The 20,359-nt window shown below is 38.0% G+C and overlaps 2 protein-coding genes across 2 annotated transcripts in view; both read right to left on the bottom strand.

Annotated features, from left to right (window-relative positions):
* The window catches only part of LOC138069278 (zinc finger protein 184-like), a 1,142,341-nt gene that overhangs the window by 301,287 nt on the left and 820,695 nt on the right, over window positions 1-20,359 (bottom strand). The window lies entirely within an intron of this gene.
* Window positions 2,493-3,422, bottom strand: LOC138069303 (putative olfactory receptor 2W6). Its single transcript, XM_068960558.1, has one exon. The coding sequence runs from the start codon at window positions 3,420-3,422 to the stop codon at window positions 2,493-2,495; it is 930 nt and encodes a 309-aa protein (XP_068816659.1).

Below are 20,359 nucleotides of genomic sequence, written 5' to 3'. Positions count from 1 at the left end.
AAATTAAAGAGAGACATGGACAAGTCCACAGCCATGGCTGAATAGATTTTAATATATGTCAGTTGCTTTCTCAGCAATTTATAGAGCTTAGATGAAAAATATTAGTAAAGCCACAGATGTTCTGAACAGCCCTATCAATTACACTGGTTTAATTGATACTGACATTGCAATGTTTGTTAGAAAACTGTCCCCAAAAGTTCAATTTGTTTTCACCACTAAAAGTTATAGCAGGCATCAATCTGGGGGACTAAGAAGGAACTTTGCCTTATGGCACCTTCAAACATACAAATTAGACACTCTCCTTTCCTTCAGCTGTTGGAAATGGCAGACCTCAGTGGGTGCATTCTCTGGCGGATGGTGACCATCCAACACTTTCACGAAAATGCCCATGTGAAGCTCCTAAGAAATCATCTGACTAGAACTTTTAAAAAGAATTCAACATTTTTGTTTCATCAGGTAAGCATGTGTTTGATGTCTTAGAAGAATAAATTACCCTTCTGTGACTATAGTCTGTTACAGGAGCTCATTAGATAATATTTTTAAAGGCTGCCATACTTCTCTAATATGGGACATAGTTTGAATGGTAATAACAGCAGTTAGTAGCATTAAAATTATGATGGGAAAAAGTATGGTGGATAAATATTTTTGTTTTTCAGGTAGTCAATCAATTCTGGAATTTTAGAAACTATTAATTACACAAAGCAAAACAATTTTTATTTTTCTTCATAATCATCAAGAAAAAAATAACATTGTTAAATTTTATCTTCTTAAATTTTATTTTTAATTGGAGGATAATTGCTTACAATGTGTTGGTTTCTGCTGTACAAAGACATCAATCAGCTATAAGTATACATATATCCCCTCGCTCTTGAAAAAATAGCATTTTAAACAAGAAACCAGAAAAAAGAAGTTATTTTTTATGTTTAAAAAGTAAACATACTTTTAATTTAAATTTTCTTATCAATTTTAATAGTGATGTTTAATTTCACACAGAATGGATATGAATAGCTATGTCTATGGAATTTTGTGCCCTCCTTCTCAAGTTGATAAATATTATTTTAATAAGCCTCATAATGATGACAGATATATTCATATTATAGAGTCATTTCTTTGAATAACAATTTTTAAAAAATGATCTCCTAACACAATAAAATACTCCAGTGGAAAGAAACTGGAAAGAACTTTGAAGTTTTTACCAAAATTAAGATTTTTATTAGCAACTCAGTACTTGGAATGGTGCTAAGAAAGAATAAAAAATAAATAGCCCTAACATCCAGGAACTTACAATCTAATAGGAAACATAAGAAACCTAAATATAATAAAATTAACTAGAAGAATGGTCATTTCATTGTATAAAAATACAATAGTTTAGACGAAGTGACAGAGCATTTTAAAATCAAGGAGTCCCAGATAATTTTAAAAATATTAAAGAATCTGCCTGCAATGCGGGAGACCTGGGTTTGATCCCTGGGTTGGGAAGATCCCCTGGAGGAAGGCATGACAACCCATTCCAGTGTTCTTGCCTGGAGAATCCCATGGACAGAGGAGCCTGGTGGGCTACAGTCCATGGGGTCACAAAGAGTCAGATATGATTGAGCCACGAAGCACACACACACATCATATTAGAGTTGACCACTGAAGCACAGGAAGGATTTGGCCAGGCATTTACACAGGGCAATGTGGGAAGGGGTGATGTCATCGTTTTAATAATAAAGAAACATTACGGAGAATGGTGAGAATGCTCACATGGAGTCTACGGCATATCAGCATGATGAAAGAATGTACAAACAAAGGATACAGGCTGGAGCTGGTTATTAGGTCACCCCTACACGCACCACTCTAACAAAGGCACTGTTAGCGGATAATGGAAAAGGTTCAGATATGTATACACACTTCTGAATTCCAGTTATCTTCTCTGTGACTCAGGCTCATTTACATAGGAGCTATAGACCATAGTAGTAGTAGTGTTAGTCTCTCAGTCGTGTCTGACTCTTGGCGACCTCTGGGACTGTAGTCCGCCAGGCTCCCCTGTCCATGGGATTTCCCAGGCAAGAATACTGGAGCAGGTTGCCATTTCCTACTCTAGGGGATCTTCCCGACCCAGGGATCCAACCAGGTCTCCCACATTGCAGGCAGAATCTCTACCATTTGAGCCACCAGGGAATAGTTTTGCCGTTTAAAAAATCAGGATGAAAATAGCTACAAAGTTTTTATTAAGAGGCTTGAAACTATCTACTCACTTTTATAACTTAGGATATATAGTGGGCTTCCCTGGTGCCTCACACGGTAAAGTTACATCCATATAGTGTGTACCTAAGGTTTTGGGTTGATTCGCCTTGACTCTGGATACACCTCAGTGTATTTATCCACATTTAAAAAACAAATCCAAGAATGTTTGATACATTGGCTAAAGTTATCTTAAGCACAAAATAAACAGTAATGTTTGGGAAAAAAATTTCATAGGACATTATAACTTAGCATACCTCTGTATTTCATTGTTGCCTCCCCAAAACCTTTTTCAGCGCCCCTTTCACCTCCTTATTCCTTAAGGTGTAGATGAGTGGATTCAACATGGGAGTCACCAGGTTGTAGAAGAGGGTGAGAAACTTGCCTTGGTCTTGGGAAGAGCTGTTTCCTGGCTGCATGTACATATAGATGATGCTCCCATAGAACAAGGAGACCACAGTGAGGTGAGAGCTACAGGTATTGAAGGCCTTCCGGCGCCCAGCAGCCGACTTGATCCTCAGCACAGCTGCTGCGATGTAGCCGTAGGAGACAAGAATAAGAGTGAGGGGCAGTAGGACAATCAGAACGGCAAAGGTGAAGGCCAGCATTTCCACTGCGCGAGCGTCCACACAAGCCATCTTGATCAGGGCCGGCATTTCACAAAGGAAATGGTTAACTCGTCGCTGACCACATCTGGAGAGAGTCATTGTCAGTGGGGACATGACGATGGCATTGACCAGTCCGCTTCCCCAGGCCACAGCCACCAGTCGTAAGCACAGCTGGGGGTGCATAATGACCGTATAATGCAAGGGCTTGCAGACTGCAGCATAGCGGTCATAGGCCATGACAGCCAGAAGGAGGCACTCGACTCCTCCAACAGAAAGGAAAGAGAAGAGCTGGACAACACAGCCCGCATAGCTGATGGTCTTATCAGGGCCCCAGAGGTTAACCAGCATCTGGGGGACACAGCTAGTACTAAAGCAGAGATCTAAAAAGGAAAGATTTGCCAGAAAGAAGTACATTGGCGTATGAAGTCGAGAGTCTAATATACACACAAGGATTATGGCTGAATTTCCCAGGACAGCCACTGAATACAGAGTAAAATTTACTATGAAGAGCACCATCTCCAGCTTGGGACGATCAGAGAAGCCCACTAAGATAAAACCGTACTCTGAGCTGTCATTGGATTTTCCCATTGCCTTCTTTTCATATCATTCGTATAACTGGTAAGAATGAAATAAAGAATACTTAATCTTTATTTTCTGAAAACCATTGAAAATCAGGATTTTTAAGGAACATGTAAGACATCAAGTCTCACAGCCCATTCAATATTTGAATAGCTTCTGCCCAGGCACATAATTTGTTTATCATTTGTTCAAACACATAGGCAGATTATTTCATTGTTGGAAAATTCAGAACGAGAATCAGTAACTTTTTATCAAGTAGTAAATTTCCCCTTATTCATAAGCAAAAGTATTTTAATCTTATTGAGCATATATCATATCTTAATATCTCTTAATATGACCATCATTAAAATATTTTAAATGAGTTACCATACCTAAATTTTCTTTAGACCAAAGCATTCAGTTTCCTTTAACCGTTCTTATAACAAGGTTATCAGGTATATTATCACATTAGTAGATGTTTTCCAAATATCCTAAATGTTGACAATGACCTTCTGAAAATCTGACAACCAGGACTAATCTCAGTATCCAAGACATGATTTGAAAATCACAAAAAAACTGCCTACCATGATCTGGACTATTATAATCTTATTAATGTTGTTAAAGTATGTATTTACTTCATAGTAAATACTTCATAGTGTCATCATTTTCACTTAGATTATTATTGTATCTGCTAAACATCCCAGTTCTTCCCATGAAATGCTGTCAACTCAGATCTCTATCATTAATTTCTTTGAAAGAAATAGAATTCTGCAATCTAAATGTCTAGGGTCAGAGACGACATTCTATCCAGTAATAAAATGACAACTTTCGGTATAATCTCTTGGGCTTTTAGAAACATCAGAACAACATGATTATCTTGCAGAGGAGAAGTGCATGGTGATCAGGATGAATGGAGAAAAAAGGAAAGATAGTGCAGTACATAAAGAGTAAATTTAAAAAGTAAAAAAAAAAAAAAAAGAAAAAGAAAAAGATTGACCCTAATATGGCTAAGAAGAATAAAGAGTCTTGAATCCATAAAAGACAGATTTTTATTTGGAATAAAGAGCATTAGGGTAATAATGAAACTAAATATCACAATTATTTTTTTTAATAATTACAACTGTAAGAAAATTTAAATTGAGTATATTTACTTTAAGTATGAACGTAACTTCTTTCTTCTGATTTCTTGTTAAAAATGCCCACATTTTCTTCTTGATGATTATGAAGAAAAATAAAATTTTGTTTTGTTTAAAAGAAAAAACTGTTAAAAGTAAAATTTTAAGAGTTCCTAAAATTCAGCTATCTGAAAACTCAAAATCTATGTCTACCATAATTTTTTTTCTATCACAATTTATAATACCATTAACTAGTGTTATTGTCATAAAAACTATATACCCTGTATTAGCGAAGTATGGTAAAATTTTTTTTAAAATATTATCTGAAGAGTTCCTCTTGTAAAGACTGTATCCACAGAAGAATAAAATGAGAAATTTAATTATTCTGTGGCATCAAACACATGCTTACCTAAGAAATTAGAAATGTTGAATTTTTTTCTTTTTAATTTTTAGTTGGGTGATTACTAAGGGATTTCCATGACAAGGAGACAAGTGTTAAAAAAAAAAATAGAACAGTGGGCACAGAAGAAAACACACCTCGAACTCTTAGTCCTGTTGATTCTTTGATAACTTAGGCATAAATAACAAGAGTAAAATTATTAAAAGAATATTATAAAATATCTAGATAGGTGTGTGATTTAGGGGATCAAGACAATTAGTAATAATATATTCAATTAGCAGGCTTGGAAAAAATAAAGCAGAGTAGCACATATCATAGCCACACATATTTTGATTTTCTAATAAAAAGCTTATTTTGGTAAAAACTTCTCAACTTCAAAGTTATTATAGCAAATTTATTTTCCACAGCCAAATACAGTATACCAAAGTGCAATAAAGAATTTTTTTTCTTAATTTTTCAGTTATTTAGGCTTACCTGTTTTCAGCTTTCCCAAGTGATCTAGGGAAACCACATTTTAATATTTTTCCCCTGTGGTTGGGATTTGTTATAGGGATTTTATGGAGATTATGCAGTTAATATAGTTAGAAAGTAACAATAGGGTGATATGAGACTAATGCACCAGAAATTATATAGAAGTGGTTACAAAGATCTTAACTTTGTCAAGAAAGGGGATGACAATTGAGCTCTGAATTGCTTCCCATGCACTGGAGTCTTGTTTCTTCCTGAAGGTAAGAGTTGTAAAGGCTGTGAGAATTCCTTTTCTTATAATTTGAGTAAAGTGATGGAGCAATGGTATATCACTACCTCATAGAAAAGGCAAAGTGGAATAAGTGCCATTTGGTAGTTAAATTATGGAGAAATGAGGCAATTGAAATAGAAAATAGCATTAGTATTCCTTCTGTCTGCCTGCCATTTGGGCCAAATACCCAGCCTGCAGGAGGTTTTCAGGAGCTGTCAGCTAAAGCCCCCAGAAAATAAGCAGTGCAGCTGAGGACACTCTTGTAGACTCAGATTGGAAAAAAAAAAAAAAAAAACAATGCAAAAACAAACCAACCAGAGGACTAATTTCTTAGCATCCAAAATGGTGCCTGAAAGCAGGCATAACATACTTTCTTATTGAGATCATGGGGACTGAACACTCCTTTGGGTAATTAGCTGGACTGTCAAAGGGAATAGAGTGTATTCTTAGGGGTAATCTTGCAATAATAGCAGATGATTGAGAATCAAAACTCTTAGGTTCTTTTCTTGCTTTCTGACTGGGACCACAATTGTCCATATTCTCACAATTTGAGCCTTTATTTCTGTAGAAAATTTACCTTGTATTTGGTGGGGCAAAAAAATCAAGCTTGGCAATATAGTACAAATATGAACAGCTTTTGGAAATCTTTTTATTCTTAAATTGAAATGAGACTTAGTCTTTTGTCTAAGGAAAGAATTTAAAAGTCTAATTTCTTTCTATTTTAATAAGTTTTTAAAAAGATAATCCAAAAATCATGTTATGTTTCTTTTTGTCACTTGACTTATAACTTTTATTTTTACTTAGATTGGTAAAGTTACTGGAATATAGTAAATATAGAATAAATATATGAGATTTGGTTGAATGTTGTTCTTTAAATTGCATTCAAAGGAAACATGTAAACCACATTGATTATCTTTTGGAGAAGATAAAATTGTGGCTCCCCCCACTCCAAACCCCCAAAATGATAAACATCATTTCTACAATCAGTGAAATGAAAGCCTAAACAATTCCCTTAAGGGTGGTGCAAAACCTGAGAATAAGCACTAATCATAGTCACTGATGTGACCCATTAGAGCTTACATATTTTCCCCAACCTAAAGTTATTTAAAACTCATTGGTGGTGGTGGCAGTGGTTTAGTCACAGCATGGCTCATAGCTTCATTGAGTTCTCCAAGCCCCTTTGCCATAACAAGACAGTGATACATGAAGGGGAACCTCTATACTTAAATAACTACAATCAAAACAATGAGATATTACTTTTCTCTGATTGTATTGCAAATACCTTTCAGCTTGGTGACACTCAGAGTTTGTGAAGATATAACAAAATGGCACTCATACCTTGCATTTGGTTTAAATTTTTGGAGGATAATTTTGCCAAATTACAGGTCTTTGATTCATTAATTTCACTTCATGGGATTAACCATTCAGGTTGCCTTCCTAAGTGTACATAAAGTTCTATGTAGCACAGTTACATTGTAGCTAAAAAAGGAAACAGACTAAACGTCCATTGGCTGAATCAGTTCAGTTCAGTTCAGTTCAGTTCAGTTCAGTCCCTCGGTGGTGTCTGACTATTTGCAACCCCATGAACCTCAGCACTCCAGGACTCCCTGTTTATCACCAACTCCTGGAGTCCACCCAAACCCATGTCCATTGAGTCAGTGATGACATCCAACCATCTCAACCTCTGTGTGCTCAACTGTCTTTATAGTCCAACTTTCACATCCATACATGACTACTGGAAAAACCATAGCCTTGACTAGATGGTCCTTTGTTGACAAAGTAATGTCTCTGCTTTTCATCATACTGTCTAGGTTGGTCATAACTTTCTTTCCAAGGAGTAAGCGTTTTTTTCATTTCATGGTTGCAATCACCATCTGCAGTGATTTTCGAGCCCAGAAAAATAAAGTCAGTCACTGTTTCCACTGTTTCCCTATCTATTTGCCATGAAGTGATGGACCAGATGCCATGATCTTAGTTTTCTGAATGTTGAGCTTTAAGCCAACTTTTTCACTCTCCTCTTTCACTTTCATCAAGAGGCTCCTTAGTTCTTCACTTTCTGCCATAAGGGTGATGTCATCTGCATATCTGAGGTGATTGATATTTTCTCCCATCAATCTTGATTCCAGCTTGTGCTTCTTCCAGCCCAGCGTTTCTCATGATGTACTCTGCATAAAAGTTAAATAAGCAGGGTGACAATATACAGCCTTGACATACTCCTTTTCCTATTTGGAACCAGTCTGTTGTTCCATGTCCCATTCTAACTGTTGCTTCCTGACCTGCATACAGATTTCTCAAGAGGCAGGTCAGGTGGTCTGGTATTCGCATCTCTTTCAAAATTTTCCAGTTTATTGTGATCCACACAGTCAAACGCTTTGGCATAGTCAATAAAGCAGAAGCAGATGGTTTTCTGGAACTCTGTTGCTTTTTCAATGATCCAGTGGATGTTGGCAATTTGATCTCTGGTTCCTCTGCCTTTTCTAAATCCAGCTTGAAATTCTGGAAGTTCACGGTTCCCATACTGTTGAAGCCTGGCTTGGAGAGTTTTAAGCATCACTTTACTAGCGTGTTAGATGAGTGCAATTGCAGTCTGAGCATTCTTTGGCATTGCCTTTCTTTGGTTTTGGAATGAAAACTGACCTTTTCCAGTCCTGTGGCCACTGCTGAGTTTTCCAAATTTGCTGGCATATTGAATGCAGCACTTTGACAGCATCATCTTTCAGGATTTGAAACAGCTCAACTGTAATTCCATCACCTGCACTAGCTTTGTTTGTAGCGGTGCTTTCTAAGGCCCACTTGACTTCACATTCCAGGATGTCTAGCTCTAGGTGAGTGATCACACTATCATGATTATCTTGGTCATGAAAATCTTTTTTGTACAGTTCTTCTGTATATTCTTGCCACCTCCTCTTAATAGCACTCTGTCTATCAGATCTAGTCCCTTAAATCTATTTCTCACTTCCACTACATAGTCATAAGTCAAACCACTTCAGCATTCTTACCTTGAGAACCCCATGGACAGTATGAAAAGGCAAGAAGATAGGACAACTGAAAGAAGAACTCTCCAGGTTGGCAGGTGCCCAATTATGCTATTGGAGATCAGTGGAGAAATAACTCCAGAAAAAATGAAGGAATGGATGGAGCCAAAGCAAAAACAATACCCAGTTGTGGAAGGAACTGGTGATAGAAGCAAGGTTTGATACTGTAAAGAGCAATATTGCATAGGAACCTGGAATGTTAGGTCCATGAATCAAGGCAAATCGGAAGCGGTCAAACAGGAGATGACAAGAGTGAACATCGACATTCTAGGAATCACCAAACTAAAATGGACTGGAATGGGTGAATTTAACTCAGATGACCATTATATCTACTGCTGTGAGCAGGAATCCCTTAGAAGAAATGGAATAGCCATCATAGTCAACAAAAGAGTCCAAAATACAGTACTTGGATGCAATCTCAAAAACGACAGAATGACCTGTGTTTGTTTCCAAGGCAAACCATTCAATATCACAGTAATCCAAGTCTATGCCCCGACCAGTAATGCTGAAGAAGCTGAAGTTGAACAGTTCTATGAAGACCTACAAGACCTTCTAGAACTAACACACAAAAAAGATGTTCTTCATTATGGGGGACTGGAATGCAAAAGTAGGAAGTCAAGAAACACCTGGAGTAACAGGCAAATTTGGCTTTGGAGTACAGAACAAAGCAGGGCAAAGGCTAATAGAGTTCTGCCAAGAGAACGCACTGGTCATAGCAATACCCTCTTCTAACAACACAAGAGGAGACTCTACACATGGACATCACCAAATGGTCAACACCTGAATCAGATTGATAATATTCTTTGCAGCCAAAGATGGAGAAGCTCTATACAGTCAGCAAAAATAATACTGGGAGCTGACTGTGGCTCAGATCATGAACTCCTTATTGCCAAATTCAGACTGAAATTGAAGAAAGTGGAGAAAACCACTAGACTATTGGCTGTTCAGTTCAGTTCAGTTCAGTTGCTCAGCTGTGTCCGACTCTTTGCAACCCCATGAATCGCAGCACGCCAGGCCTCCCTGTCCATCACCAACTCCCGGAGTTCACTCAGACTCATGTCCATTGAGTCAGTGATGCCATCCAGCCATCTCATCCTCGGTTGTCCCCTTCTCCTCCTGCCCCCAATCTCTCCCAGCATCAGAGTCTTTTCCAATGAGTCAGCTCTTCGCATGAGGTGGCCAAAGTACTGGGGTTTCAGCTTTAGCATCATTCCTTCCAAAGAAATCTCAGGGTTGATCTCCTTCAGAATGGGCTGGTTGGATCTCCTTGCAGTCCAAAGGATTCTCAAGAGTCTTCTCCAACACTACAGTTCAAAAGCATCAATTCTTCGGCACTCAGCCTTCTTCACAGTCCAACTCTCACATCCATACATGACCACAGGAAAAACCATAGCCTTGACTAGACGGACCTTAGTCGGCAAAGTAATGTCTCTGCTTTTGAATATACTATCTAGGTTGGTCATAACTTTTCTTCCAAGGAGTAAGCGTCTTTTAATTTCATGGCTGCAATCACCATCTGCAGTGATTTTGGAGCCCCAAAAAATAAAGTCTGACACTGTTTCCACTGCTTCCCCATCTATTTCCCATGAAGTGATGGGACCAGATGCCATGATCTTCGTTTTCTGAACGTTGAGCTTTAAGCCAACTTTTTCACTCTCCTCTTTCACTTTAATCAAGAGGCTTTTTAGCTCCTCTTCACTTTCTGCCATAAGGGTGGTGTCATCTGCATATCTGAGGTTATTGATATTTCTCCCGGCAATCTTGATTCCAGCTTGTGTTTCTTCCAATCCAGCGTTTCTCATGATGTACTCTGCATATAAGTTAAATAAGCAGGGTGACAATATACAGCCTTGATGTACTCCTTTTCCTATTTGGAACCAGTTGGCTGTATAGTGGTTAAATAAATATTTGCAGAGTTGTAAAGTAACAGAAAAATCACACATGAAAAAAAAAAACCCTGGTGTGTTTTATTGATACGGAAGACAATATTTCAGTATATTTTAAGCATATTCTGTATTAAATATTTTAAACATATGTATTAACTATATTGAACATACTAAAATTATATTAAATTTAAATTATATTTAAAACAATATGTTTAAATTAATAAAAGTATTAAACTATAATTATTTTAAGTATATAAAATAAACTTTTCAAAGTTTCAATATTTCAGATATAGTGCATTTCCATTTCTATGGTTTACATAAATATGCAAAGATAATTGGAAAGTTTGAAGAAAGTGGATTTTCAATCTTCTAAATTAAAAAAAAGTTAATATAACTATATAAATATGTAACATATAATCATGAGTACATGTTACCTTAACATTTAAAAGGGTTAAATAAAATTTAGGAAATGAATAAAAGTAATTTGACTGAAGTTTAATATTTAGGTTAGTCTCTAGAACAATTGTAACCTCCCAAAGAATACCAACGTATGCATCACATCCCTAATGTATAAAAATTATTACAAGCAGTTGCAGACATGTGGTATACAGCCCATGATTTTGCTTTGTAAAACAGAATCACATTGATCCAGATCTCCACTGCTGCCCAGTTTTCTGACCCACATTAATGTAACCACATAATTAAATTCATCACCTCATTATTTCTTCACAATACCCAGGAATTTGGTAGGAAATAAATAATTTTGGCTCTTTCAGTTTAACATTTAGATAGAGAAAACATGATTTTCAAAATCAAAGCAGAAAAAAGATTTGCAGATCTGAGACCAAAAATCTATTGCACTAAAAACTTTCATCTCTCTGCAAATTAAACTTCACTTTGATTGTGTAAGCTCAAATGGAACTTGTAAGCAAAAAATATTTTTACACAGATGGCTAGGTTTTTAAAAAAAGAAAACATATTAGCTTTATTTCTTTCTTGGTATTTTTCAAGGTAACAGTGTGAATAAGTTTGGGAAAAGGTTAGATGTAATAGTATATTGCTTTCTATGATTAAATATTTTGCAGTTGTTTATATGAACATAAAATTGATAAATCCAAACAACCAAAAAGAAATGCAGGCTTTTGTTTGAGTCATTTGCTTTCTTTTTGTCTTCTAAGTGAAAAGAAAATATAACCTGCCAATTATTTCACTGAACAAGTGACTTATTTGTCTTAATAGTTATGTTCTAAAGGAGATCAGAAAGAAGAGATGAAATTATAGATTGAAAAAACTGAAGAATGTGAAATGTTTGGATCTATTGCGAAAAGTAGTTTCTCTTAGGCCATTCTGTTTTCTTGTAATATTCAAACATGGCCACATTCACTCATGTGTTTCCCTCTGGATTATTACAGAAAATCTGAAGGGATTCTTAAGGTCATGATGAGGTCAATGAGTACTATTTACAGCTAGAGCAAGAGGGAGAGCGATTTTCAACTTCTGCTGCTCTTTACACAAGTTGGAAGGAAAACAAGACCCTAGAGATCTCATTATAATGACAGAATTGAACTACTGATAACCATGATCTTTTTTTCTCTATGTCCACAGGGATTCAGCTCTTTGAACAGGAGGGCTGATTAACATGATCTCCCCGTGCTGCATGCAGTTATCACTCACAAAATGGAGCAATCTCTAGAGTTACGTTTTAGTGGAGAATCAGTCAGTTAAGGACCGATTGCAGTGGAAAGCTAATGTGACTCAGCTCCCATCACTGTTGTTTCCCTTTGCTTTACAGTTGCCTCTAAGAGCTACTCAGCAGCCCTGAGGATTTACCCAACAACATCATGCACATCATCAGATGTCAACTTTCCCAAAATAACGATCCCTTTGCTTGTAAATGGCATTTTGTTGAGCAGGGATTTAGTGGGAGTTTCTAGGAGACCTATTCTCTGATTAGTGACTTTTTGTAGTTCTTTTGTGCTTAATCTTCAGCAGCAATTTCCATAAAAACTCCTAGTGCAGAATTACTCTGGGGATTCAGTAAACTTTTATTTATCAAACATATTTACTTAGACATTGTGAAAGACAGTTGATACATAAGTAAATGTTATGTTACCTGTCTTTGAGGATTTCATAAGGAAAGTAAGGAGGATGATAAAGAAAAGTTACAACATTGTGCCAAAAGTACCACCCTATGTAAGACAGAGAAAGAGGTGAACACTGTGTTATTGATTCTATTATAGTTTTTGATCGCACATGATTTTCCTACTCTAAAATATGTTTATATCTCATTAAGCATTGTGTTTACTACTGTATTCTCAGTGCCTAGCAAAGTTAGTGCTTGGTCATTACTCAGTAATTGTCAATTATTTCAGTCAATCTATAAGGTGCTAGTATATATAACATGCTGAAGACTTGCTGTCTTTTACAATGAACATTTTGGATAAAAAAGGTACAGGTAATTTTTAAAGGAGTAGGCTCTACGGGCAAAAAGGTATTGGCTTGCTTCACCAAATAGAATAATAAATAATGCACTGAATAAATCATTATAGTAAAGAATTTACTTCTGGTGGGAATGGATGTTAGTTGCCTATGAGGGTTATGAACAACAGAGTGTCGAAGGATATCACTGTTGTTTATTGCTGCGAGGTCCAGGATAAACCTATACCTCTAGTTCTAGGTTTTCTCACCAGTGAAATAGGAGTGTTACCTGGGTTAGTGTAGGAATGAGGCCTTGACCATGAAATCTTCTGTTATGGGCTCTATGACTTGAAGGACCTTTTAACTTATAGGACATTGACTAATTCTAGGAAGAGGTATTAAGGATCTATTTGAATCTTGATGGGAGGTGTGCTATGAATTCTGCCAACATCAGTTGGAGATTTTTCCCATAAAGAAGGTGGTAGCTGATTTCATTCAGGACAAATGAACAGTGCTTCCAAAATCAGTCCCAATCCTGTCAAAGAAAGACAAATAAAAGATGTCTAAGAAGAATTTAACTCACCTGGTTGATTACTTTGATGACAAGTGTCCATTTCTACAACTGTTTTCCCCTTTTGAGAGAAAGAAATTTTGGCATGATACTTCTCTTAGAAATCTCAGCCTAATAAATGGATAGAGTGGAGGTAAGAGTCTGTATCTCTCTATGCTGCTGTTGCTAAGTCACTTCAGTCGTGTCCGACTCTGTGCGACCCCATAGACGGAAGCCCACCAGGCTCCCCCGTCCCTGTGATTCTCCAGGCAAGAACACTGGAGTGGGTTGCCATTTCCTCCTCCAATGCATGAAAGTGAAACGTGAAAGTGAATTCGCTCAGTTGTGTTCGACTCTTCACGACCCCATGGACTGCAGCCTACCAGGCTCCTCCGTCCATGGGATTTTCCAGGCAAGAGTACTGGAGTGGGGTGCCATTGCCTTCTCTGGTATCTCTCTATAGGCCTAAGCTAAAGGAAATAAGTTCAGAGATAGGAATCTCTTGACGTTCATTGGAGATCCCTACTGTGTGAAATTACTCATTTCTCTCAGTCAAGGGCTGTTTTATTGTAGTGAGGCTGAGCACCCAGAGTGTGGCTCCAGATCAATTAGGACTAGAAGAGATTCATCCTCAATCAGGAATAATGTTTCTCTAAGCTAATGTTGACGGGGACTTCCCTGGTGGCTCAGTCGGTAAAGATTCTGCCTGCAATGCAGGAGACAGGAGTTCGATACCTGAATTAGGAAGGTCCCATGGAGAAGGAAATGGCAACCCACTCCAGTATTCTTGCTTGGGAAATCCCATGGACAGACGAGCCTGGTGGGCTATAATCCATGGGGTCACAAGAGTTGGACATGACTTTGTGACTAAAGGATTGGGAAAAGCATCTAAAGTTCCTCAGAACACTGTCTTTGAGAATTGGGAGGACTTTGGAAATGTGGGTAAAGATCTAACGTTTGCAATAGTATTAAATAGCAGAAACTAGGAGGGTTTAGTTTCACTTAGGAGGTGTCGTTTACTGTAGTTAAGAATTTTGCTCATCTTCCTTATAGTTGACTCATGTAGAGTGTGAAAAGGCAGTTTTGCCAGATTAACTAAATCTGCATTGGACACAGTTTCTATTCTATCCTGGTCCCCTTTTGACAAGATGGGAAAGTCCCAATTCAGCCTATTAATAAACATAGAGTTAAGCTACCTGAGCAGAATGAACATCTGAATGAATATCGGAATTTTCATTAAAAACAATATGAAGTCCATTGTAATATTCATGACCAGGTTCATCAGATTTTTGTGTGCGAGGCTGCTCCCATCAATAAAGCTGAAAAAGCCAATCATTTGGTGAAGCTGCCTAGCATTTGCCCAAGCCTGAGTGTATAAATTACTGGACTGGTCTCCCAGTTGTAATTCTAGAAACCTTTTGGAATTTTCCCAATTAGTGAGTTTTCATTTGATGCTGGGCCTGGCCTTCACTGCATAAAAACTTGCTGATACTAAGTCAGAGAACTCAAATAGATGGATTTGAACGACTTTATTAAATTCCTCAGCAAATCTGTGAGAATATTTGGTTTCTTTGGGAAAATCCTTGACTTCAGCTCAAAGTTGAGATTTAGTCTTGGAAATATAGGAAACTGTTTAGCTTCTGGATCCTCAGAAGGCTTACATTTAAAGGGACAGGTTCTGATAATTCAGAGGAAAGGGGAGTGGGGAGAGTTTCAGAAAAGGGGGAAGTTTTGGTGAGAGAATTATTGTGGGGGACTTGAGGCTGTAATGAAGGCACAGATATTGTAGAAGGGAAGGAAGATAATGATGCCAGAAGTGGAGCCGGAGACAAAGAAGCCAAGCAAGGAGAGCCTGAGCCATTTTACTTTTCCTTAATTATTTCTTTGCCTTCGTTAATTTTAAAATCCTATTTTGCAAAGAGGCAATTTTAGACTACAGATTTGAGAGAAGCCTCAAAATATCAGTTAAAATAACTATTCCATTCAGTTCTGGAAATTTACTGTGACATCGTAGGCCAATTCAGTTTTGAGGAAACTAAGCTTAGGGATTTCAAAAGTCCCCCATAATGACCATTGATATTTCAAATTGCCTTTGGTCATGTCTGTTCATTTAGTTACAAATGTACAGAAGGAAAGACCACAGTTAGGTCAGAGTGTCTGTTCCATTCAGTTCAGCCGCTCAGTCGTGTCTGACTCTGTGAGCCCATGGACATAGGCACGCCAGGCTTTCCTGTCCATTACCAACTCCCAGAGCTTGGTCAAACTCAAATCCATCAAGTTGGTGATGCCATCCAACCATCTCATCCTCTGTCACTCCCTTCTCCTCCCGCCTTCAATCTTTCCCAGCATCAGTGTCTTTTCCAATGTGTCAGTTCTTCAAATAAGGTGGCCAAAGTACTGGAGTTTCAGCTTCAGCATCAGCCTTTCCCATGAATATGCACAACTGATTTCCTTTTGGATTGACTGGTTGGATCTCCTTGCAGTCCAAGAGACTCTCAAGAGTCTTCTCCAACACCACAATTCAAAAGCATCAATTCTTGGCACTCAGCTTCCTTTATAATCCAACTCTCATATCCATGCATGACTACTGGAAAAATCATAGCCTTGACTAGACAGACCTTTGTCAGCAAAGCATTGTCTCTGCTTTTTAAATGCTGCCCAGATTTGTCATAGCTTTTCTTCCAAGGAGCAAGTGTCTTTTAATTTCATGGCTACAGTCACCAGCTGCAGTGATTTTGAAGCCCAAGAAAATAAAGTTTCTCACTGTTTCCTTTGTTTCCCCATCTATTTGCCATGAAGTGATGGGACTGGATGCCGTGATATTAGTTTTTTGAATGTTGAGTTTTAAGCCAGCTTTTAAGAATCCATCTTCAATGTGGGAGTCCTGGGTTCAATCCCTGGGTTGGGAAGATCCCCTGGAGAAGAGAAAAGCTACCCACTCCAGTATTCTGGCCTGGAGAATTTCATGGACTGTATAGTCCATGGGGTCACAAAGAGCAGACACGACTGAGTGATTTTCACTTCACTTCATTTTCATTTTCCTCTTTCACTTTCATCAAGAGGCTCTTCAGTTATTCTTTGCTTTCTGCCATAAGGGTAGTGTCACCTGCATATCTGAGGTTATTGATATATCTCCCAGCAATCTTGATTTCAGCTTGTGCTTCATCCAGCCCAGCATTTTGTGTAAAGTACTCTGCATAAAAGTTAAATAAGCAGGGTGACAATATACACCCTTGATGTACTCTCTTCCCAATTTGGAATCAGTCTGTTGTTCCATGTCCAGTTCTAACAGTTGCTTCTTGACCTGCATGCAGATTTCTCAGGAGGAAGGTAGGGTGGTCTGGTATTCCCATCTCTTGAAGAATTTTCCACAGTTTGTTGTGATCCACACAGTCAAAGGTTTTGGTGTAGTCAATAAAGCAGAAGTAGATGGATTTCTGGAACTCTCTTGCTTTTTTGATGATCCAACAGATGTTGGCAATTTGATTTCTGGTTCTTCTGCCCTTTCTAAATCCAGCTTGAATATCTGGAAGTTCTCACTTCACATACTGTTGAAGCCTGGCTTGGAAAATTTTGAGCATTACTTTGCTAGCGTGTGAGACGAGTGCAATTGTGCGGTAGTTTGAACATTCTTTGGCATTGCCTTTCTTTAGGATTGGAATGAAAACTAACCTTTTCCAGTCCTGTGGCCTCTGCTGAGTTTTCCAGATTTGCTGGCATATTGAATGCAGCACTTTCACACATCATCTTTTAGGATTTGACATAGCTCAACTGGAATTCCATCACCTCCACTAGCTTTGTTCATAGTGATGCTTCTCAGGCCTACTTGATTTTGCATTCCAGGATGTCTGGCTCTAGGTGAGTGATCACACCATCATGGTTATCTGGGTCATGAAGATCTTTTTTGTGTAGACCTTCTGTGTAGTTTTGCCACCCCTTCTAAATATCTTCTGCTTGTGTTAGGTCCATACCATTTCTGTCCTTTATTGTGCACATCTTTGCATGAAACATTCCCTTGGTATCTCTAATTTTCGAGAAGAGATCGCTAGTCTTTCCCATTCTATTGTTTTCCTCTATTTCTTTGCATTGATCACTGAGGAAGGTTTTCTTATCTCTCCTTGCTATTCTTTGGAACTCTACATTCAGATGGATATATCTTTCCTTTTCTTCTTTACCTTTAACATCTCTTCTCTTCTCAGCTATTTGTAAGGCCTTCTCAGACAACCATTTTGCCTTTTTGCATTTCTTTTTCTTGGGGATGGTCTTGATCCCTGTCTCCTGTACAATGTCGGGAACCTCTGTCCATAGTTATTCAGGCACTCTATCTGATCTAATCCCTTGAATCTATTTGCCACTTCCACTGTATAATCATAAGGGATTTGATTTAGGTCATACCTAAATGATCTAGTGGTTTTACCTACTTTCTTCAATTTAAGTCTTAATTTGGCAATAAGAAGTTCATGATCTGAGCCACAGTCAGCTCCCGGTCTTGTTTTTGCTGACTGTAGAGAGCTTCTCCATCTTTGGCTGCAAAGAATATAATCAATCGGATTTCAGTGCTGACCATCTGGTGATGTCCATGTGTAGAGTTGTCTCTGTGTTGTTGAGTGCCTGTAGGGGGTGTACTTTCAAGAAACTTAACTGGGATCTCATTTCCTCTAGAGTGGAGAATAATTTTCAAACAACTTAAACAGCTTACAGCACAAATGGCTCAATTCAAACAGCTTGCAAGCCAATCACAGCCAGAATTAAGAATACAGCTGAGTTCCAGAGGAACCATGGATAAGGCTTCCCCCCACCCCACCCCCCAAAGGATAAGTGGGGGGCTTCCCTGGAAGTCCAGTGGTTAAGATTCTGATCTCACATGATGAGTGGTAAAAAAAAAAAAAAAAAAAAGATGGAAGGCTGAAAGACACAGCACCATTTCAGAGAAACAACCCCTATTCCTGAAGGAATGTGTTGAAAGCTAGCTGGCTTCAGAAGAAGCAGTCCCTGTCCTCGAATGACTAGGCTGAAGGCTAGCCAGTGTCAATGAAGAGGTCTGATCCCCAAATCAGGCCAAAGTGCCAAAAGAGTACTTGCATGAGGAACAGGGCCTTAACCAAAAAGATCCCAATTATAGCCTGAAAGCTTCAAACAAGAAAGAGAGAGGAAAAAACAAAGAAAGAAAGGAATAAAAAGAAAAAGGAAAGGCCAGTTTCAGATCCAGAAGAAAAATATAACTTCAAACTCTGGGGTCTCTGAAAAAAGCAGGGAGTGACAATGATCTTAATTGTGCATACCTCATCTGTTTGTCCACCAGTCCTGGAACCTTCAGAATCTTTCCTGGTCCCTGTCTGGGTCAACAAGATATTTTCCTGAAGCAAATGGACTGCTAGATATTTCTCCAACAAAGTTGGATTTATTTGAAATCAGTGGAGAACTGCAGTTCAGGGTCTGCTATTCTACCAACCCACGTTCAAGTCCCCATACAGCATGGGAAAGCTAATACTCTAGAGAGGAAAAGGACATTAGGGTGGTAGATAAAAAGAGTTCATGGCTTTTATTAGCTGAGTCTTTGCCAGTAAAGAAGAGGAATTTTTCTTCGTCTACTGGGCTCTGCTAACAATGCAAACTGTGGGAAGGTGTGAGTGCTCCCTCTTCTGATGTCCAGATTCTATTTAACTGATGTTTTCGTTTACTAACTTTTTACTTAACAGAGCCAGTCCTTTCATTTGTTCTTTATACTCCATTCTACCTTACCTATTCAAGGGTGTAACTCCAGAAATTTACCCATATTTTTATTATGTCATCAAATTCTCTTATTTCATCCTTCCCAGGAGAGAACAAATATACCGTTAATTCTAACATCTTAAATGAACAAACAAAACAAAACAAAAAACCTCAAACCTTTCCGGGCCTCACTACGCCACCAGGTGTATTTCTAGTAATCATTCCCCTTCACAGAAAAATTTCTCAGAAATAAATTCTTTTGGACTTCCTTGGCAGTCAAGTGGTTAAGACTCCCTTCCACTGCAGAGGCCACAGATTCTATTCCTGGTTGGGGAATATCCCACATGCCATGCAGTGCAGCCAAAAAATAAATAAAATTGTTAGTTCTTTATAAAGGAAATAAAGTAATTATATTTCTTTTATTCTTTTTTAACCTATACTAGTCAGGAATTTGACTCCACCACTATACAAAAACAGCTTTTGTTAGTGTCACAAATTGCCTCCAATTTGCCAAATACAGTGGTGAATTTCAAGCTTGATCTTATCTCTCCTACCAAAAGCATTTGATCAAATTTGCCACTTTATCTTCCTTATTACACTTTCTTCACTTGACTATTTCCATCAATAAATATTAAGTGTATGTTGAAGGGGGAGGGAGCAAGAAGAAGATGTCTTTCATTGTATGTCTCTAGACCAAGAGGATCCATGTAGAGATTGCTGCCCAGTTACATGGAGTTCCTAGACTTTTAGCTAAATGCCAGGAATGATATAAATTTTGGAGATGTCTCTGTTTTAAAGGCATTGAGCTTATCTTTGCATGTGTTCAGAAAGAAATATAAATTAGTATTTGATAACTCTAAGAGCAGGCTATAGTTCTTTGATAAAAATCAAAGAACAAATATACAAATCAAGTCTAACTCATCCACGTGACATTTTCCCATATGTTTAAATATATCTGCCATTTCTGTTGGGCTTCCCTTGTGGCTCAGCTGGTAAAGAATCTGCCTGCAATGTGGGAGACCTAGCTTCGATCCCTGGGTTGGGAAGATCCTCTGGAGAAGGGAAAGACTACCCACTCCAGTATTTTAGCCTGGAGAATTCCATGTGGTTGC

Source organism: Capricornis sumatraensis, chromosome 22 (genome assembly GCF_032405125.1).
Source record: "Capricornis sumatraensis isolate serow.1 chromosome 22, serow.2, whole genome shotgun sequence".
NCBI classification, from domain to species: domain Eukaryota; kingdom Metazoa; phylum Chordata; class Mammalia; order Artiodactyla; family Bovidae; genus Capricornis; species Capricornis sumatraensis.
The sequence above is the reverse complement of the archived record's forward strand: the minus strand, read 5'-3'. Positions and strand labels throughout refer to the sequence as shown.